The sequence below is a fragment of the Lathyrus oleraceus genome, chromosome 5 (genome assembly GCF_024323335.1).
Source record: "Lathyrus oleraceus cultivar Zhongwan6 chromosome 5, CAAS_Psat_ZW6_1.0, whole genome shotgun sequence".
Lineage (NCBI taxonomy): Eukaryota > Viridiplantae > Streptophyta > Magnoliopsida > Fabales > Fabaceae > Lathyrus > Lathyrus oleraceus.
The window spans coordinates 257,883,563-257,906,760 of NC_066583.1; the positions used below are offsets into that span (position 1 = coordinate 257,883,563).

Genomic DNA, 23,198 nt, shown 5'->3' on the forward strand with positions numbered 1-23,198 from the left:
GGTTCTGGCAGGTTCGTCCTTGTTACCCAGAATCAACTCTTCAGATATGTTGAGGCGACTTTTAGCTTTCTTTGGGATTAATGGGGAGTTAATTTCTTCAGGAGTTTGAATGGCAGTTGCTTCTGGAGCTTCAGTCTTCTTGTCAGATCCTGCAAGAGTGATTTCCAAATCTGCAAAATTCTCAACTAGCTTTGACTTTTCAGGGTCAAGCTTATCGTCAAATCTGACATGAATTGATTCTTCCATAATTTTGGTTTCTGTATTGTATACTCTGTAGCCTTTAAAGCATTTTGAGTATCCTAACATAATACCTTTCTGTGCTTTGGAATCAAACTTGTTCAGATGTTCTTTAGTGTTTAAAATAAAGCAGGAACATCCAAAAGGATGAAAATATGAAATGTTTGGTTTTCTTCCTTTACACAGTTCATAGGGAGTCTTTTCCAGAATAGGTCTTATGGAGATTCTATTCTGAATATAACACGTTGTATTTACAGCTTCGGTCCAAAAGTGCCTAGCCACATTAGTTTCATTGATCATAGTTCTGGCCATCTCTTGGAGTGTCCTATTCTTCCTCTCTACAACTCCATTTTGTTGTGGAGTTCTAGGGCAGGAGAAATCATGGGATATTCCATTAGAGTCAAATAATTCCTCAAAAAAATTGTTTTCAAATTCCCCACCATGATCACTTCTGACTCTTACAATTTTAGAGTCAAATTCTTTTTGCACTTTAGAACAGAAGCTAGTGAATACAGAGTGAGACTCACTCTTGTGCTTTAGGAATTTCACCCATGTCCAGCGACTGAAATCATCAACAATGACTAGTCCATACTTCTTTCCATTGACTGATGCTATTTTCACAGGACCAAATAAGTCAATGTGAAGAAGTTCCAGAGGCTTAGAGGTAGTAACAATAGTTTTCTTTTTGAAAGATGTTTTTGAAAATTTTCCTTTCTGACATGCTTCACATAGAGCATCTGAAGAGAACTTCATCTTAGGTAGGCCTCTGACTAACTCGAGTTTATTTAGCTGGGATAATTTCCTCATGCTAATGTGGCCCAAGCGTCTATGCCATACCCATTGCTCTTCGTGAACGGATATCATACATTTCACATTTTGTTCTTTTAAATCAGAAAGATTTATTTTATAAATATTATTTTTCCTCTTGCCTGTGAATAGGACAGAACCATTGTTTTGATTTATGGCTTTACATGTTTTTTTATTAAAGATTACATCATAACCATTATCACTTAATTGACTTATGGACAACAGGTTATGCATTAATCCTTCTACGTAAAGGACATCAGATATAGAGGGAAGAGTACCATTACCAATAGTTCCGGAGCCTCTGATCCTTCCTTTCTGATCTCCTCCGAAGCCTACGAAACCAGCATCTTTAAGTTCCAGGCTTTGGAACATAAACTTTCTTCCCGTCATGTGTCGCGAGCATCCAGAGTCCAGGTACCATGACTGGTGTTTGAACTTTGCTGCATAAGATATCTGTAACATAAACAATCTTATCCTTTGGTACCCAGAGTCTTTTGGGTCCTTTATGATTAGTTTTCCCAGAGTTTCTTATCACTTTGGGTTTTCTAGCATTATCAAATTTTTGCTCTTGTGTGTGTGTATAGTGATATGAAAATGGAGATTTAGGTTGGTCACTAGTAGAAGTTTTATCTTCCTTAGGATCATACCCAATTCCTTTTCTATTGTTCTGACTGACTCTATAAATCATGGATGCCATTACACTCCTTCCTATCCCATTTTTCAGAAATTTTTGAAAGGCTTTTTCGTATTTATAAATTATCGTGTTTGAAGTCTATGGAGCTTGAGATAACGCTTCTTCCAGTTTTAAACAATTTTTCTTTGCTGCATCTCTTAGTGATGTCAAAACTTTGTTTTCATCTTTTAGTTCTAGAATTGTTGTCTCAAGTTTACCACATTCTTCAAATTTTTCTTCAAGACAGCCTTTTATTGCTTTAAATTTTTGTTTTAGTTTCTGATATGAGCTAAGAGTTTCAGACAAACATGATTCTAGGTCAGATCGAGAGAGTTCAGAAAATACCTCTTCTGATTCAGATTCTTCATCTGAGGTGTTCCTGGATGTGGTAGCCATGAACGCCACATTAGCCTGTTCATCAGAGTCAGATTCTGATGAGTCAGATTCGCTATCATCCCAGGTAGCCAGCAATCCCTTCTTGGTTCTGAGGGAATTTTTCTTGAAGCTCTCTTTTCTGGAACTGTCTTTCTTTAACTTGAGACATTCATTCCTGTAGTGACCTGTTTCTTTACATTCATAACAAGTAACATCTTTGTTAGTTTTACCTTTTGAGGTTGATTCTGATTGATCCCCTCTGGGTCTTGGTCTCCTGAAGTTATTATTCCTCTTTTTCCAGAGTTGTTTAACTCTTCTGGTCAGGAGGGACAATTCTTCTTCATCATCAGACTCTTCCTGTTCAGAGTCATCGGCATCTTCTATTTCGGCCTGGAAGGCTTTGTTTCTGTCAGACTTGCGTTTTTCAGATCTGGACTTTAATGCTACAGACTTGTTCTTCTTCTGAGGCTCATCTTCCTCCAGTTCTATCTCATGACTTCTGAGTGAACTGACAAGCTCTTCAAGACTGATGTTGTTCAGATCCTTTGAAAGCTTTAAGGCAGTGACCATGGGTCTCCACTTCTTTGGCAAGCTTCTGACTATCTTTTTGACATGGTCTGCAGTTGTGTATCCTTTGTCTAGTACTTTGAGACCTGCAATAAGAGTTTGGAATCTAGAGAACATTACCTCTATAGCTTCGTCATCCTCCATTTTGAAGGCTTCATATTTCTGGATTAGAGCCAGAGCCTTTGTTTCTTTGACCTGAGAGTTTCCTTCATGAGTCATCCTCAGGGAGTCGAGTATATCTTTAGTTGTTTCCCTGTTGGTGATTTTTTCATACTCGTTGTAAGATATGGCATTGAGAAGTATCGTTATGGCTTTGTGATGATTTTTGAATTCGCGCTTCTGATCATCTGACATCTTACTTCTGGGAACTTCAACTCCAGCATCTGTTACAGGAGGTTTGTATCCATCTGTGACAATGTCCCAGAGATCAGTGTCATAGCCTAGAAAGAAACTTTCAATTCTATCTTTCCAGTAATCGAATTTCTCTCCATCAAAGACAGGAGGCTTAGCATTGTAACTGTCTCTTTCATTTGTGTGGGCCATAGTTTTTCTCATTCTGGATCTCTCTACATGGTTAAGTGTTTGATTAGAAAATCAATAACAGAGCCGAAGCTCTGATACCAATTGAAGGTGAGAAAAACAAGAAAGGGGGGTTTGAATTATTTTGGAAAATAAGCGTTTTTGCAGAATAAAAACACACAGGATTTTATACTGGTTCGCTTATAACACAAAGCTACTCCAGTCCACCCGGCCAAGGTGATTTCGCCTTCAAAAATGACTTAATCCACTAATCTTGAAAGATTAATACAACCAACGTCTAAGAGAAAGATCTCTTAGTCCTCCCAAGTATACAGACTACGCAGAGTCACTTGAGGAACAGAATCAATTTAACAAAAGGAATTTGTAATCTAAAGTGCTTCTAAGATTAAGCAAGTATTACAGCAAATAGAGCAAGCTAGGATTTCACGTATGAGCAACAGCTCGTTAAAGACTAAGAGAGAGAGAGAGTATTTCTGTGCGTTCAGGTGTATCTCTCAATGAAGTAGCCGTCCTTTATATAGTGGTGAAAGGACCGTTGTAGTGATGGCAGAATATTTGTCTTTGATGAGAGTTTAATGCCACTACTTCTGTGTTTCTTGCCATAACCAATTTGTCTCCCTGAATAACTTCTTTCCAAATATACTTTCTTTCCATTTGAAGTTGTTGTTTCCGTTACTCTTTCTGGATTAGGAGATCCTTCGTCAGAATCTACGTTATCTCTATCAATCTGAGAATGTGTTGAAGTAACATCAGAGCTTCTGATATTTAGATCATCAGAGTTGATTCCAAAGGCAGTTTAGAGCTTCTGGTATTCTGCTATGCTGTTTTACTCAGAGTCAGAACTTCTAGAGCGCGCTTCTTCTTCAGATGCTTCTGATCTTCTGGTACTTTGTATCTGATCCGATTCTGTATCTGATAAAGCGATCAGATTTCTTTGTTCTTGTTCAGAGTCCTGCACACTTAGAGAAATTTCGTTAGAGTGCCATTTTTGGTTTCATCCTTTGTTATCATCAAAATCCTGGAATCTATTGTAGAACTAATTTTGTTCTTACAAGCCTATCTTTGAAGCATCACAAAACACGACAAAGGATTCACTAGCATCTGGTAGAACCAAAACTAGAGTTGTCATCAACCTCTTCTTCAACTATTGAAAGCTTTCCTCACAGTGAGCATCCTACACAAAAGCTTTTATTTTTCGCGTCAACTAAGTCAAAGTCAAAGATAATCTCGAAAAGCCTTCTATAAACCTCATGTAATAACCATCCAAACCAATAAAGTTTCTTATTTAAGTAACAAATTTAGGAGTCTCCCACTGCAACACAACGTCTACATTAGACGAATCGACCTATATATTGAAGGAGAATAGCGACCCAAAACGTAGCGGAAATTAAAAATTTCTCCTTTAGTGATCCTTACAAATGGGCATAATCAGTGATATAATCGTTACCTCTTGTGGCGATTGAAACCTTTGATGTAGATCTAAGGAGTGATCACGAACGTTGAATGGTGACAACACCTCTACTCAGTCCACACAAATGGATTCCTTCAATCTCAGTGCTAGCTACTACGAATGAAGGCTTTAAGTGAGTGAGTGAGAGAGAGAGAGAGAGAGAGAGAGAAACAAAATTTCATCTAGTCCAATGTTTCTGCACAAGGGTTCTATTTATAGAACCACTTGTGTGGGTTGCAATCTAAAAAGCCCACTTAAGTGTATGTGGCTAATATCTTATGATATACGAAAATCACTTAAGCGCGTGGTACATTACCATATTTCGTATTCTATTTAAGTGCATTGTACCTTACGATGTTCTACAATTCACTTAAGTGCATCGTACCTTACGGTGTTCCTTATTTACTTTATCTCTCATCAATCCGTCCTTTTGTGTGTGACCTTGTAGGTTTTCGCGACATTGGTAATTATATTAAATAATATATTTAACATAATAAACAGTGGGAGGTATCTAGCAACACATCACTGCTACCCAAGACACGAAAATGTCATGTGATCTGACAAATCCTTTTGTGATAATACTTATGTGTACAATTACCATTTTGCCTTTATGTCTATATTGAACACAAGGCATAGACTGTGTCATCCTTGTCCAGTTCAATATTGGGCCCTTGGACATTCATCATGTTATGCGAGATGGCCAAATTCCATCTAGGTCAGTCATGTCCCTCAGCATGCTTCGTTGAGTACCCATCAACTGTCTTTATGGTCATCCAGTTACGGATAATGTTTGATCAGCAATAAAGCACTCGACTCTACATCTAAGGTTCATAGTGGTTTTAGGTCGAAGGGTCGTATACACCACTATCATCATGAGAATAACTTATGACACTTTGCATAACATTCTATATAGTATTCTCATAGCGGGTCAATCTAGTAAGTATTACTCCTAATATTCATACCTATGTTTAAGACTTGATAACTCCTTATCCATGATCCATGATATGTGATCATCAGTCTATATACATAATAGTCTTAATGATTTAATGTTATCCCACTTCACAATAAAGCTCGACTACGGATACTTTAATAATAGTATCCTTATGTTTAATGGGATCTCATGATTAAGTCACACTTGATACATTAAACGGACTAGCTATTCTAGGAACTTTATTAAACAAACATAATAAAGAAAAAGCCTTTTATTATTAATAAATAATTCGATATCGCTACCAAAAGTATTGGCCTCTAGGGCTTACACCAACATATACCACCATTGAAAATCCTGTGACTAAGGAAGCTCACTTCACACAACCAGAACTCACACTTAGCCAACTTTGCATATAACTTCTTCTCTTGCAAAGTCTGCAACATAACTCTCAGATGTCTTGCATGTTCTTCATCTGACTTCGAATACACCAAGATGTCGTCGATGAATACCATAACAAACTGATCCAAATAGGGATAAAATACTTAGTTCATGTACTCCATAAACACACCTGGCACATTAGACACACCGAGCAACATCACTGAGTACTCATAGTGACCATATCGGGTTCTAAAAGCAGTCTTTAGAATATCTTCATCCTTCACTCAAATCTGATGATAACCTGATCTCAAATCAATCTGGATGGAAAAAAAGCTCCTACCAACTGATGCATAAGGTCATTAATTCTCGGAAGAGGATACTTGTTCTTAATTGTCACCTCATTCAATTGTCGATAGTCAACACACAACCTCATGCTATCATCTTTCTTCTTCACCAACAACATTGGTGCTCCCCAAGGTGACACATTGGGTCTAACAACTTCTTCTCAAGCAAGTCTTTTAACTATTTCTTCAACCCGCCCAACTCTGATGCATACATTCTATATGGAGCCATTGACACGGGTATAATATAAGGTACTAAATCTATGGCGAACTCAACTTCACGTTCCGGAGGCAGTTCACAAATATCTTCAGAAAAAACATCAAGAAATTCACACACCACTGGCATATCACTATCCGTCATATCTTTCTCCACTCTCAGAGAATCGAACATCATAAGTACCTGGTCATTTTCCCTCAAAGTCATCTCAACTTGACCGACAAATAAGAATCTTGAATCCGTATTCTCCTCGAGTTTGGAAAATAACATAGTATTGTCAAAGTAGTTGATCTACACATGGTTGAACTCTATCCAAGTCATCCCCAAAATCACATCGAGTTTACTCAATGGAAAACATATTAAGCCCATCCAAAAGTCTTTACCAAAAAATTTCAAAGGATAATTCAAACATACTAATGAAGGAGTCACCAAACCATTAGTTGGGGTATCAATGAAAATAATTCCATTTATAGAGGACACTCAAGTATCATCTTGTTAACACATTCAAGAGAAATAAACGAATGAGTTGCACTAGTATCAATCATAGCAATCAGCGCAACACTATGAATAAAACACATACCTCAAACTAAGTTATTTGATTTTGAGACATCTGCACCAGTCAAAGCAAGTACTCTACCATTAGTCTAAGAAGCAGTAGCCGACGTCTTCTTTGGTTTATGATATTATGTACTGAAGTGACCCTGCTCACTTTAATTATAACAAGTCGACACATTACTCCTGCAATCAGCAATGTGGTGACCTGTCTTCCTATATTTGAAGAACTTCATCCCCACACTCTTACATTCATTAGCACAATGACCCAACTATCTACACTTGAAACACTTCATAGGATTAGAATCTCCTCCCTCACTTATATCTTTCCCACCTATACATTTCTATGGAAACTTCTGCTTCCCTTTATCAGTTGGAGTCAAATATTGTTTCCCACAAAACTTATCTCCACTCTTCTTCTCACTAGCACTTTTATAATGGGCAGATCTAGCCCTACTATCTTTATCATACATTATGCACTTGTTTACTAGCATAGAGAACCGACGAATCTTCTAATAACCAATAAATTGCTTGATTTTAGGACATAACTTGCTTTCGAACTTGATGCACTTTAACCCTTCAACCGCCGTATCATTATAGTGTGGACAAAATCTCACTAGCTCTTCGAACTTAGCAGCATACTCATCAACAATCATGTTTTCTTGTTTCAGCTCAAGGAACTCAATCTCTTTCTCACTATGCACATTACCCAGAAAATAATTCTCTATGAATTGAGTTCTAAACACGGTCCAAGTAATCTCCGTACCATAAGCTTTCATTTTCTAACGTGTATTATCCCACCAGTATCCATTCTCTTTTGGAAACATGTGAGTACCAAACAACACTTTTTGGGCATTAGTGCAAGCTATAACCCGGAAAATATTCTCAATCTCTCAGAGCCATATTTGCGTACCTTCCAGGTCACATCTGCCATTGAAGATAGGAAGATTGTTCCTCTGAAACCTCCCTAACCCATGGAATTCGCCAGCACCTCTATTCTAATTATTTTGATTCGCCTGCAGAGTCATGTTTTCCCGAGCCATCGCCTGAGCCATTGCTTAGAGAGATTCAACAATTACTTCATCATTTCTACCTCCAGTCATTTCTTTCTGCACAATCATCCAAATAGGTTACCTAATTGAAAATAGTAAAGCAAATAACATTAAACAAAACAAGCAGCCAACAATGTTCGCACACATGTCGCGCACAAAGGATGACAACTAGTTCACAACCTGGCCAAATGGACTGACCTGCTCTAATATCACTATGTAACACCATAATTTCCTGACTCAACATTTAGTAAAATAATTCAATTTTAACTCAACACATAGACTATCACGCATGTCTAACCAAACATAAAAACTAACAAAATATAATCATGTGAGTTAAGCAGCGAAAATAATAAATTTTGACATACAACGTCTCAACAACAAATGAATAGCAAAGTGGTTCAATAAATCCAAAATGAATAATACATATAACAATGAAATATATAACAACTCGTCCCCAGTGCTACATATCAGAGCGACGCCACTAAAGACTCGAATGATAAATAAATAAAGAGGCCTCAATGACATCCTTTATCTCAAGCAGCTACTCATTTACTTGATTGTTTGTACTCCAGAAGAGCACATACACCACAATAAACAAATAGGGGTGATATTACACTCAAATATATTAATGGTGCAAAACATAGCAAGTGTAACATATTCGTCACAATCATCAATCACACGCTTATTCACAATAATAAACAATCATAATAATTAATTGATCACACATGTAGGTATGTATGTAAATGTACCCATTACTCGACTCTACATGCATGTGGTAATGGTTTGAACATCAAAGATATGTTAATTATTTTCGTCCATGCTCGCTCTCAGTCCCTTTTTTTGAATTAGAGCCTACCATAATCGTCACTGATCCCCACTGCTGAATCAACAACGCTTCACTGATCCCATTACTGAAGTCAGTTACTCGCTCTCGGTCCCTACTTTTGAACCAGAGGTCACCATCGAACCGAAGTTCATACACCATGATACATGAACTCAACAACAACATACAAATATGATCATTCACAATCGGCCCCACTTCTCACCGTGTACTTCGCCAATAAGTTCATCACTTCAACATAGCAAGTATGATATGCAAATATATTCCACAATACAAAAACATATAATTATATCCACATTCCAAATGTTATTCAATTCCTCATAATATTTTATCAAAATAATTAAACTCGTTAAACACATCAAAACGGCAGCAAAACATCGGCCTCACACGAAAATAGCATCGAAAACTGATATGGTCGCTCAGAATCGGCCATTAACGCTTGTGACGGTCGGCCCGTCACCGGGGTGACACTCGTCACCCCTTCCGACGTCCCTCTCCCTCACAACCTGTCACCTTCTGATGATCGATAGGGAAAATCCAGCCTAAGGACCATGACGATTGCCCCCGTCAACCAGCTGACGCTCGTCAACCCTTCCAGATGCGTGAAATTTGGCTTGTCCCGTTGGTGATGTCCGTCACCATGTTGTAGAAAATCCAGAATGCAATTTCTACCATGAGAAGTCATTCCAAGCTCCAATTTAACCCACAATCACTCAAATCGACAAGAAAATGACACATACATGTTATACTATAATTAAAACATCACATATGCATTGATTAACATCCAATTTCATCAATTAATCATGAATCTAAGGTTATGTTCGTAAAGTCAAACAAACATCAATGGCAACTATAGCATTCAGAGTCATATCAACACACCATGTATAATTTTCAGAGTAATTTAGAGCATAAATTACATATCAATTACAACAGTTATTACATAGTTGTCATAACTTTTCATCAAGAACACGTAAACCTTAACAATGAAGAAAAGATGAAAAAACTAGAGGAGGGTGATGGTCCTTCTCTACCCTTCATGAAATTGACACCTATATTCAAGTAACCCCATTCCCTTGCCTTAATTTTGCATAAAAGTGATGTAAATTGTGTGCCTTGTGATTCCTAGAGCTTGCCTTTTTCCTTCCAACTTCACATCTTTTCTGTTTTCATATTTTAGTTTCTTACTACAAGATTTATTTTTCTCTTCCTCCCTTTTTTATTAAAAAATCCTATTTTTTATTATTATTTTAAATAAATATGTTTTGCTCCTCCACACTTTTGCTTTCTCTCTCCTTGTTCCACCATTTTACTCAATTCTGTTTTTATCCCAAAACTCTCTATTCTCTCTTATTTCTTTTATTCTCTTATTTTAATTCAATTTCTCCTCATTTAAATTAAATAAAAATTTGCTGAAGTGTTAATTCTACCCATCCACCAAAAATCCCACAAAAGCATACATTTTACATAATTACTCACATAATCATATACTGACTCGAATAATTAAAATAAATTAATTTAAATAAATTGGGACGTTACAGGAAGCACAACATGAGGTCCTGCAGTAACCTTTGAATGCTCATTTTAAGCTTCTTCTTGATGAGTCTGTCCCCTTGTAACTTTATTTGGTCCTTCAAAACAAAAATAAATAAAAGTTGAAGAACAAAAATGTGGGTTTCCTCCCACATAACACTTTGTTTAACATCGTTTCACTCGCCTTATTTATCAAAAATGATTCCTCAAACTTTTTCTTAGTAGTCTTAGGTGTCCATGCCCATTTATCAAGTCATATCTTATATCCATTACTCCTCATTTTCTTCTTTCTGTGGGGTGGTGCATACTTCTGAAACTGTGGGGGTGGTTCTGGTTCTATCCTAAGTATCAGCTTTTCGGGTTTGGCTTTAATCCTTTCATCCCCCGCCATAAAGGTTAACCTTCCCCTCTTATCATCAATTTACCCAGTTTCATGGTCCGCTAATTTTATCTTTTTAGACAGGACCTCAGTCAATGGTACATTGGTATGGATCTTTTCCAATATTTTCACATACTTTTTAGATTGGGCGCCCACCTTAGCCTCCACATATCTTTGCGGGAAAGGAATCGGTGGCTTGTAGGGAGGAGGAGCAACATAAGGTGCATCATTCTCTACCTCTTCGGAAATCTTCTTTTCGAGTGGTGTCAGTGGATTTTCCTCAATCTCTAACTTTTTCTCACCATAACTCTCAGCAACCTCTTTATCATTCTCCCTGAAATTTTGAACCAATTTTTCACTTTTGGTTGTTACAACATTCACATGTCCCTCAAGGAAGGGTCCTAGAGGTATGTGTGCAAGCTAGGATATTTGGGTCCCCAATGTCTTGTTGTGAGACGCGAGTGACTCGACCATAGTGTTTAGCTGCCTAATGACTTCACTAGTATGTATATTTTGGTTTCTAAACTCTTCATGCTGGCGAGTTTGTGTCTCCACAAAACTATCTATTTTATATTCCCGGTTAGATTCCAGGTTATAGCGAGTTTGTGTCGCAATAAGATTCTCCATTAGTATTTCAAGGTTGGGTTATTGGAAATCTTGTGGTTCCTCGGTATAGTAGGGTGGTTATTGTAGATAAAATTTGGGTGATCCATCCGCTATGAATTATAGGTATTGAGGTAAGGGTTTCCATTATTATTGTTCACATAATTAACCATGTTTTGGATAGACCCTCCGAAGAGGATTATTTATAAAGGGGCTCTTTGCGAAAAAATAAATAAATACAAACAAAAAGTCTTTTAATCTAAACTGTGTTGGAATAAAATTTCAATATCAAATTCATCTTTCCATCAACGGCGCCAAAAACTTAATGTTTCCAAACCGCAGGTGCATGATCATATCAAGTAGTAGAAAAAGATCGAACCCATGGGGAGATGTATATGAGTACTAAATTTCTATTCTAAAGTTATTTAGCTAAAATGGTCGCAATAGTGATTTGTTTGGTACAAAGTGAAACAAAATTAGCGAATAATAAAAATAGGACACGAGGATTATGATTGTCTATCTAGACTCACCCTAATGATTATCAATGTTTGGTTACGAGAATATCTAAGCATTTTTAGAGAAAAATGGATAAAAGTGTGTGTTACCCACTTTCGTGGCATGCGCAACTAGACGTGTTTCTGGCACAACTAAACGATTCAACCAAGAGCGAAACGCCTTGTCACGCAACATCGCATCTTGGTTGTTTCTCAATCGAGGGTGAGTCTCCTTGTCACGGACGACGCCTTACTTACTCTACTATTTAGCAATTTACGATCGAACATAAATGCATATCCTTTCTACTATGATCATGTCTATGTAGTCTTTGCTTTCGCAACCGACATAAACGTGTTTTTGGAACTCGGATTCTAAAATAAAAATGGACTTAAATATCGTAATTCATTTTGGATGAATCAATTTGGGTTTGTCATGAGATAGACTCTCATAACCCCTTGTCCTTATATGACTACTCACACATTGTGAGGTAAACAATAATCAAACAATAATAAGGCATATCATGCAAGTAAGTAAAGCAATATATATAACCTGAATTTGAAGGAAAACTTGATTAAACAAGGAAAAATAAATAAGTACAACAGTGCAAAGCAACACAAAATGAGAGCAAAAACTAGAAATTACAACTAGAAGTAAGTTACAAATGATATGTGGTAAGTGGTGTATGATAGGTGGTGATTTGCTTGAAGCTCGAGTGTCTATTTATACTAAAACCAGCCATAAATCACCATTAATTGTCAATTATTTCATGCTAAGTCTTAATTATCCACTAATATAAAGCCTCGGGAGGTTCGAATGTCAAAAAGTCACAAAACGCTTAAAAACCACTCAAATTCGTAGTTGCCTGGAAAGCTGACACAACCCGTGTCAGCCATGTCTTCTTTATATGGGCACAACTTCAAAGGCCAACACGGCCTATGTTAGGGGACACGGTCAGGCCGTGTTGGCCACAAGATTTTTGTATGGAGAGAGCTCCCTTTTGCGCGATCTTTGACCCTTCCGCTCCGTTTTGGTCCATTACCCTCTTATTTTCCTGAAATCATAAAAAGAGGGCAAAAATGTATAAGAACGAACTAAAATGACAAAAACACACATGGAAACGGAAAGAGAACAAGCAAAAAATATGATGCATTTACGACTTATCAATCCACCAACACTTTTTATGTGTGTTTGACTAGGCATCGGAAAAATAGTACTATGAGGATTTGCCACGTGCTTGCTTCATCATTCCGCTAAGAGGAAATCAAAGTCGAGTCATTTCGAGTTTATCTTGATCGCATCGCGATATATGATATATGTTTCATATCATATGCCAATCACCGTCAGACACAACCCTTGGATGTGATAGCCTTATACTTTGGTTGGTTCGTTTGTGGGTCACGAGTGATGTATCCACATTTACTTGAGTGATTCATGCGGTGTTCTGATATATGCAAAGTATTACTAGAACCCTTACCGTGTTTGTTCATCCCACTATCACCCACGAAGTTGTTTATGTTACATTTGAGGAGTTCTATGATCATTTGGTCCCTGCAAATGTATGTCGTGTGCTAGTTCCTCAACAATAAAGTGTGGTATACAGTTACACCAATGATTTTATAGAGTATCACATCCTTACATGACATCAGATGCAGAGGGAGAGTCACGAACGAAGTTAGAAATATTTTAGAGTGGGGGCAACATATAAAATATTAAAAATAAATTTAATTAATATGCACTATCATTTTACCATTCTTTTACAAATATCTTCAATTATATTTAAATATTATTTTATTTTATTATATTATTAATCAAATATTTTTATAAAATCTCTATATAATGAGATGTATTTCGATATATGTATAATATTTGTACACCATACAACCCAATTATACTTTTACAACTATAAACAATCCATTATATTTTAATTATAACCTATATTCTTTCATTTTTAATATAAATCGTTTCTGAACTTTTCACGCGGATTATAAAATATAACCTTTGTTATATAAAAAAATTATAATTTTTTTACAAAACTTTTCTTCATTGAATAGAAGTATGAAAAAGATAAATTAATAAGATATTATAGAAAAAATAATATATATATATATATATATATATATATATATATATATATATATATATATATATATATATATATATATATATATAGGGGTGTTCAAAACCAAACCAACCCAATAGAAAACCGCAAACCAAACCAAACCGAAACCGCAAAAAACCGCATTTGGTTCGGATTCGTTTGGGTCATTTTTTAATAAAACCGCACGGTTTGGTTTGGTTTGCGGTTTATATTTTGCAAACCGAACTAAACCAAACCAAACCGCATTATGTTATAATCCAAATTTTATTTATCCCACATCCAACAAAAACATCAAACCTAGTATGCCTTAACCTTACAATTACAAGCGATGCCTTAACCTTACAATTACAAGCGATTTTCTCTTACTCATGCTTAGGGTTTCAATTTCAACTTTCTTAAATCTCTCATAGTTGTATCACACATTCTTCTCGTCTTCTTTTCCATGTAGGTTTCGCCTATTCTACTTTAATAAGTCATCTCTTATGTTCTTTCTTTTTCATCTTTTATGTTACTATTTTCTCTTTTAATTATATTTTTATCACACCGTTCTTCTCAATCTCGCATCTCTTAGGTTCTTTTTTTCATCTTCTCTAATCTCTCATCTCATATGTTTTTTATGTTTTATTATAATATCTTCGATATTATTTTATACTACTATTTATATATGTTTTTTATTCCACTTTTGTCTAATCTAACTTTTTGTATATTGAATGAAACATTTTTGTCTAAATATGATGAGTTTTGATGTTATTTAGTCATGTATGAATGACTAATTACAAAGTTATGTTGTTCTCTATAGGTGTATGTATGGCACAATAAAAATATTATAAAAAACCGAACCAACCGAACCAACCCAAACCGCATTGGTTTGATTTGGTTTGGTTTGGTTTTATTTCTAAAAGCCAACCGAACCAAACCAAACCGCATGCTTTTTTCTCTTGCGGTTCAGATGATTTTTATCGCCAAAACCGCCCAAACCGCACCGCAAACACCCCTATATATATATATATATATATATATATATATATATATATATATATATATATATATATATATATATATATATATATATATATATATATATATATATATATATATATATATATATATATATATATATATATATATATATATATATATATATATATATATATATATATATATATATATATATATATATATATATATATATATATATATATATATATATATATATAATATTAGTTAAAAGTCATGCATCATGAAATAGAAAATAGAATTTTAAACAAAATACAACTTACATTATATTAGTATATGTACACATTTGAAATGTTTGTGGGGACAATGACCCACATACTTGCCTATGTAGCCCCGCCTCTACGGAGAGTCATCTAGTCCAGCTCATTAGGATATATTAGAAGAGAAGTAGGCTAGAGTATACCTTGTCGTTGATGTGTTTCTGATTTGTTAGCGTATTATGAGAGCGAGGAAACACTCCTAGGATGACCATTGTAGAGGCCATGATAATCGAGACATGACATGCCTTGCAATACAAGAGACATATGAGAAATCAAGGGGTGAGATATACCTAATAGTTAACTTTTTCTTTATATTTTGATTATAACATTTTGATAATTTGTATTATAATTTGTATTTTGTGAACAATAATAACATGATGTATGGTGGTAACCACCATTTTAACTTAATATATGATATTTTAATTGTTTGACAAATATCTATAATTTAAATTAATTAAATTTATGTATACTTTATATGTACTTAATTTAAATTAATTAAATTTATGTATACTTTATATGTACTTAATTTTAATTAATTAAATTTATGTATACTTTATATATACTTAATGTTTATTAAAAAATGTCAAAATTTTAAAAAAGTTATCAAACAACTTAATGTGGATTGATCTAGAGTTTTGTTATCCTGACTCACTCCTAGGTTAATCCAGAAATTAATATCTGGAGAATTTTGGAAAGAATGGGATATCTCTCCCTAATAAAGTCAGTTTGTTAAATAGATGTGACTGGACGTGCGAATGCCATTTGAGTTTCACAAGGGTTAGAGATAACTCTATAGGGTGGTATAAACTTATCCCAAAGATGATGATCTAAATTAAGATGAATATGGAAAGACTAATCACATGATTGGATTTATAAATTGAGAGAGGAACATTTTCTTCTGAGATGTAACAAATTGTAGGAACAACAAGCAAAAGCTACCTTTGAATACTTTTTTCATTGAAAAACACTACAAGTGTAATCTTGAAGTAATGTGTGGCCCTCCCTTATCTAAAACAATAATTTAATGAAGTTTGACCAATATTTGAGATACAAAATTATGTTGATACATTACATAAGAACATAAAACAAGATATCCAACCAATCATCAACTAACTTGTGCATGGTAGCAATATAAGGGGTCCTGGTGAAGTCTTGGGATAAAAAACTCAGCGTGCCAGCTTCAGACATTAACTTAACTACCATTCAGACCCACTTGTTGCAAAAGGAGAATTGACCATGACTGTCAACAAACCCCTCTCACTAATGCACTTGAAGTTGACATATGCTATTGCTCTTGAAAACATTTGGTCAGACAAAAGTATAACTCATTTTGTGGGCAAGAAAATGAAGGTTCAACAACTGGAACATTCAAAACTGAAAGGTTGAGATCAAAAGAGGAATTGGTTTCTGAACGGCTGGATGAACCAGAAGAATCAAGAAACTCATTAAATAAGAAACTCATTAGCATAGAGATATGTTATTATAAATTATCTAGAGCACAGAATGCAGCATAACAAGGAGAGGTTGATTAAAGACAGTGTGACGAGGAAAGCTTACTTAGACAAGGGCAAATTCCAAATGCGTGGTAACATTTTTCACATGTAAGAGTTGAAAATTGTGATTGCAGTAACTGGTCCCAACTTCAAGTGCAATCAAAATCAGTTGTGAAACATGAATTTCAATACGCTAATCAAGCAACATGCTGTACAGATGATTCGCTGTAAAAGTCACCCAGTTTTGCAATGGCGTAGTCTATAAACTTGATGAGGTCTTCAGGTGTGTAAACCTGAGAAGAAGTATGTGCTTTCAAAATACCGAGATCCACCAAATCAACCGTGGCAGCACCCACAAAATCAGAGAACAAATAGGATTGCCCGTGTATAAATAAATATGTTTTTCCCACTTGCATGCAGAATTTGGAAAACCTGGGATCTTCAAATGTTTTTATCATATCCACAATGCAATCATGATTCCCTTCTAGACCACCACTGTGTTTCATCTCTGATGCAATCTTCCTAATGGACCCAATATTCATGGATACATGCTGAGCTACTCTTGACGAGTTTCCAGTTGTACTTCCATTTCTTCTATTTATGTAGCAAAGCAGCACCAAGTTGGCCAAGGTGAAGTATGAAATGAAAGTAAAGAAGTCATAAAAATTCATCCCTGTTTTAAGAGTAAGGTCAGTTCACTTTATGTAATCAGTCAAAGAATCCTCAATCTTACATGGTATGCTATGAACATGTAGTTTCTATTAAACTTGCTTCAGAACTTATCTCTTGTGGTTAGGTCAACTGTTCTAGCAAGCACTAATATTGAGAAAAATGTAGTTCAAGTGCACAAAGTAGCAACATAAGTAATATAAAAATATACCGGAACCTTCTCTTCATAGTTGATCATCACAAAATCCTTAAATAATGAATAAATGAATATAGGATGACCACTCATTATGTCATTACAGATTTAGATCTTTAGTTCAAGACATCCACATTAGTTTGTCCCAACAACATACGAAAATGTCATAAGACAAGGTACTGCACCTGTGTTAGCAGCAAGATTGCGCTGGCAGAGACCTTCAAAATCATCACATATATCCTTGATGTCTTCTATGTATTCCTTGGCCTCATTGTAGTCCCTTAAAAGTAAACTCCACTGTCATAGCAAGAAAAGTCATGAGATAAACTTAGTTCAATTATATTTATCCTGAGTCTGATTGAAACGCAAATATATACTTGATCACATTGCTCAATTTACCACCCAAGAAAGGTTATAGGCATTGAACCAATTGTGGTTTATAGATATTGTATCCTCCTGAAAAAAAAACACAGTTAAAATGATCAAATCATATCAAATTTCCTCGACAGAAAAATCTGATGCCAAAGCTGCTACACAATCTGATGACAAAGCTGCTATAGACTCAAAATTTAAGGGCCCGTTTGTTGCAGCAAAATCCTTTTTAATGTTTTGAAGATAAAAAACTTACGTAAATATAATTAAAATTATTATCTTTTTGTTATTTGATGTGTGCTCTTATGTTTAATTTTAATATCAAGTCAACTACAAGAAAAGGAAAACATCTGCTTGAAATGAACACTAAGCATCACGTGAAATGAAGAGATAAGACAAATCCTTTGGTAAAAGATATTTTCTCAAGGGTGAGGATAAAGATCAAGGACGGCCAGTTACTTGGACATGATCATTTCAAGTTAAAATAAATGAAGAAGAAATCATTTTATATGTGAGGATAAAGATGAGAGGATGAATAACTTCTTGGGAACCAAGGAAAACAGGTGTCTCAAAAGGTTCAAAAGGTGACAATCAATCACTATCCACTTTATGCTTAAAATTAAAGGTTTAATTGCAATTTTGATCTCCTATTTTTAAAGTCGAGTTTTTAATCATTTTTTAAGTTTTTTTTCAGAATTTTAACCCCTTACTAATTTGCAAGTTTTATTCTGTAGATACTTTTCATTAAGATCTGACACACTTTGATACAACACTTATGACGGCTTCAATATTTGACTCTTCAATATCAGGAGATCCGGGTAACCTTGTTCTTCTGAGGCATTGGCAGCCATGGTCGAAAACTGAATCATTAAGAAATCTCACTAAATTTCAATTTCACTCTCTTCCAAGAATAGGATCTTCCATAAACAAATAAGAAATGAAAGTGAATTAGTAACAACAATGTCTTCAGGAGTACCAACCCCTTCAAGAGTACCAACACAAGGATGTCTACCAGGAACAGGGAAGAAAACAAATACCCAGATTTTTCTGGATTACCAGGAACAGGGAAGTAAACAAATAACCAGAATTTTGTGGATTTGTGATTTTGGATTAGGGAAGAAAAGACAAAAAAAAATCAAAAATCAAATTAAAACTAAATCGGATTAATTTTATTTTGAAATCTAATTAATTATGATGATATAAGTGTTGGGTTTTAAATTCTAATTAATCATGATGATTTTATTCCCAAATTAAAAATATAAGAATGGTGATGGTGATTAAAGGGTGTCTATCAGGAAGGAACATGGAAGAAAACAAATACCCAAACTTTTCTGGGTTTGTGATTTTGGTGTCTATAATGATGATTTTATTCCTAAAGTGATGGTGATTTTGCGAGGATTTGATTCAAAAGAATAGGGATTATTGAGTTTGTATTTTAAAATGTGTAATTATATTGGTCATTTTTAATTATTTTATAACAATACATTACTTTTTTAAAAAATGAATGGCATATATTTATTTTAAAATATAACAATCTTTTAAAATAACATTTTAGTTTTTTATAAGAAATAGGGTGCATGATGATTGCTCCTGCTTCATCATCGTCCTGTAAAAACAAAAGGAAATCCACCTCTGAAAATACTTCTGTCTCCAAAGAGAAAAAGAGAAAAACTACCAAAACCCTGACCAAAAACCACAACAATGCCATACCTAGCCCTGTTAGATCCTTTTCAACTCCCCTGACATCTCTAAGACCTGACATCAATCTAGAGGCTATCTCAACCCCTAGTCCAGAAAACAAGGTGTTGGATGAACACCTTGATGAAATGCTACTACTCCATCATGTCCAGTCAGCCTCTGTGAGAGGACAATACTACTATTATCCTCTATCTGATGGTTTTGATCCTGAGGATGAGCAGCAAGTTGCTCCTTATCCTCAGCCTGACATCATTCCTTCACGTCATCCTCCAACAAGCCCTATTAAGCAATTGGTTAACTCATTTGCCACAATGTCTCCCATTTGTGTATCATCGCCCAAAAGCAGCGAACATCTTCTTTTGATGCTAAGAACATCACTTCTCTTTTGACCATAGAGTTTGTACCAGTTATGAGATAAGATGAGTGGATCATTGTTGCTTATTTCAAGAATTGTTTACTTTGTGAAAACATTTTCTGTTTTCATTTTCTAAAAATTGTTAGTTTTACTTGTTAATAAAGAGATCATAGACTCTTGAAGTGAACAACAATGTGCATTTTTTTGGAAACATTAAAAATGCCTTAAATATTATTTTCATTATTTTCACAAATGTATCATCCCTAGCTAGCATTTCACCATAATGATTACCTCAAGAGTCTCAAATCTACTTATAAACAAATTGAAATGAAACACAGTAAAAAAACAAACAGCTTCTGCAGTTTGCACAATCGAAGAAGCTAAAATCATTATTTTATTTGGTATGTAACAATATTCCTTCTATAAAGGGGGCGTAGGACAGCCTTCCAAAATAAAGCAGAAAGAATATAACGGCAATCAATATTAGAACCAGAACATACCAAATTATGAACTTGGTGATACCATCCGCTGGGAACAAATATGATTTCCCCTTCTTCTTGTGTGCATTCTAACCAGATAGCCTGCGTAAGTTACAAGTTCACTGAAGGCTGAAGCAGAAAAATGACAATGGAACCAATAGAGTTTATCAGAAGGAAACCATAGATTTACCTTTTTAAAACTAGGATATTTTGAGTCAGATACTTCATCAAAGATATTATATACACAGCTCTTCATGTTCCTGAATCAAATCTTATAGATAATTAGCTCTGAAAAACAAACAAAAATGCTATACATCAAAGCACCTCCATCCTCATCCTTTACCGACTAAGAAGAACACATCAAAACTTGTAGAGATAGAACCAAAACAAAGAAAGAAAATGAGAGGTACAAGGGAATATAATCCATAAAAAATTTGGTCAAGTTGGACATTAATAGTAATGAGTTCATATATAATTTTTTTTAAAAAAAAAACATGAATTTCGATTAGGAAAGTACCTGTCAAACACGAGATGACACTGGGAAGGATCTAGGAAAAACCATCTCTTCTTTCCACAAACATTTGCTGACCAGCTATACGACCTGAAAACATCAGCGTGTAGAGGAGTCCAAGATCCTGCCAGGAGAAGTGAAAGTAAGAAGTTACTGTTGGATTGCTCATCTCTTCATATAGAAAAGTGCAGAATCATCTTGAGATTGAATGCCATTTCAAGATTCCGTCCCAACTAAAATCACACCTTTAACTCCCATGTAAACAAAACGATAATCAGAGCAACATATTTCCTTATTTTGCTGGTCTCTGTCAGAATAAGTATTCATTCTGAAATTATCGAGATACAAGTTGAGCCAATCATCACAAAAGAACATTGGAGTGATGTATGCTGCGTAATCAGGATACTCCTGCAATAGTTAGAAAAAGAAATTACTTAGTAAATCATCATCTGTAGTATGTATAAACAATAATATAACATATGATAACTCTAATGCAACCAGAGGATTTATCTAGGTTGAAAGGGACAAACTTCAAAGTAAATTATGAATTTCTATTAGCTCTTGGTAATGGTGTGTGCTTATCTAAAGATTCCACAATATCACATTGATTACATGGGGAGCTTGCTTAGTAACAAATAGACAAACAAACACCAAAAATTCTATACATAATTGAAGTACAAGCAAATCAAAACTTTCAATACAAACTCATTTGCACAATAGCATTGGTCAAGTACCAAAAGTGAACGGGAACGCTAAATGGAATTTGCAATCCAAAATGCATTACCACTCCTGCTTCTCAAGTTCATGCATCATCAAACTTGATGATATGAATGATGACATCTTTGAAAAGGAGACAACATAAAACCTAATTGCTCGCTCATAGTAAGTTTGATACAAATTATTACAAACAACCCATCCCTAAACATGGAAAACATATAATAGCCACTACAAATCTATAACAATCAATGATAAAATGATGAAAAGCCAAAAATGATACCTTCACAAAATGCCAATCCTTCAAATACGGTACAGATGCAGAGTCACCATTACTCACACCATTTTGATTACTGCACTGAACTGCAGAACACTCATCTTTAAAGCAAAGTCCGACGAAATCGGAGACCGACATCTCCTCCCTTTTTTGATCAGTAAAATCTCTAGTATCACAGTCTGCAACCTTTCCATTACCAAAATTTCAATCAGCCGATAGCATCAACATTTCAAATTTTCAAACGATTTAAAGGAATCTCACAATCTTACAAAGTTTGAATACAACTACAAATTACAATCACCAATAATAAAATTTTTGATACCTGAACTTTAGAGTCGCCAAAATGAGTAGAGAAAAATTGAAGATTAGCTTTTCCATTAGGGCTAACCCAATCAGTGCAAGCCTTCCAATGATTGTCCATTAATCCAGTTAGCACCACTGGCTTGTTCTTCTCCATATATCTTTCAACAAATTCACTGTAACTTAGTTCCTTCCCATTCACCTTCTCTATTTCTCCATTTATTTTGATGTTGATATCCATTAATACTGTTCCCTCTCACAGAAATTCACCATTCACAACCTTGCTCTTTCTAACAAACTCTTGTGCTGCTAACTAAGATGAAAGAAATAACTAATGGGCACTGGGCACTATTTGTTACTGGGCCAATTAAACCTGTGACACCAATTTTTTAATATTTCTAAAATACCCTTACTAATATTTACACTTTAAATTTTATTTTCTTTCATAATTTTTACTTTTTCAAACTTCGTAATTAATTTAAAATTTTTGGTACTATTTTTTTTATCATTTTTCACAATTCATCTATTCATATTGGAAATTTAAAAAAAATCCGATAAAAAATACCAAAATTTTCAAAAGATTCGATATACAATGTCGAAAATTCTCAAATTTTCCGTGGACAAACAACAAGTATAAAAAATTTACAAATTTTCGATATACCAGAAATTTTAATTATATTTGAAATTTTGGATAACAAAGTAGAAATTTCAAAAAATACTTTACATGTGTGGTCCGAAACCGACAAAGTCATCTATAGATTCGTGTAGCGATTGTACACAATTCTTCACCACAG

At 34.8% G+C, this 23,198-nt stretch overlaps 1 protein-coding gene across 3 annotated transcripts; it reads right to left on the minus strand.

Moving 5' to 3' along the window:
• Positions 1–16,279: 16,279 nt before the first annotated feature.
• Positions 16,280–22,741, minus strand: LOC127083660 (arginine-specific demethylase JMJ20). 3 transcript variants are annotated; one of them, XM_051023988.1, is made up of 9 exons: positions 22,427–22,741; positions 22,111–22,290; positions 21,359–21,521; positions 21,120–21,237; positions 20,793–20,862; positions 20,624–20,704; positions 18,098–18,154; positions 17,884–17,995; positions 16,280–17,509 (listed from the first exon to the last, which is right to left on the minus strand). In XM_051023988.1, exons 1-9 carry the CDS (start codon positions 22,643–22,645, stop codon positions 17,034–17,036), a joined length of 1,476 nt encoding a protein of 491 aa, XP_050879945.1. In that variant the 5' UTR covers positions 22,646–22,741; the 3' UTR covers positions 16,280–17,033. The 3 variants fall into 3 exon arrangements, with proteins under 3 accessions (XP_050879945.1, XP_050879947.1, XP_050879946.1); XM_051023990.1 differs by having other exon boundaries at positions 22,111–22,283; positions 22,427–22,659; XM_051023989.1 differs by lacking the exon at positions 18,098–18,154.
• Positions 22,742–23,198: the final 457 nt, after the last annotated feature.

Excerpts from the sequence above, each read along its gene's own strand:
- LOC127083660 (XM_051023988.1), bottom strand. The coding sequence starts at position 22,645 with ATGGATATCAACATCAAAATAAATGGAGAAATAGAGAAGGTGAATGGG. Across the intron at positions 22,291-22,426 it reads TTGGCGACTCTAAAGTTCAG|GTTGCAGACTGTGATACTAG; the intron begins GTATCAAAAATT and ends GGTAATGGAAAG. Across the intron at positions 21,238-21,358 it reads TGTTTACATGGGAGTTAAAG|GATCTTGGACTCCTCTACAC; the intron begins GTGTGATTTTAG and ends TTCTCCTGGCAG.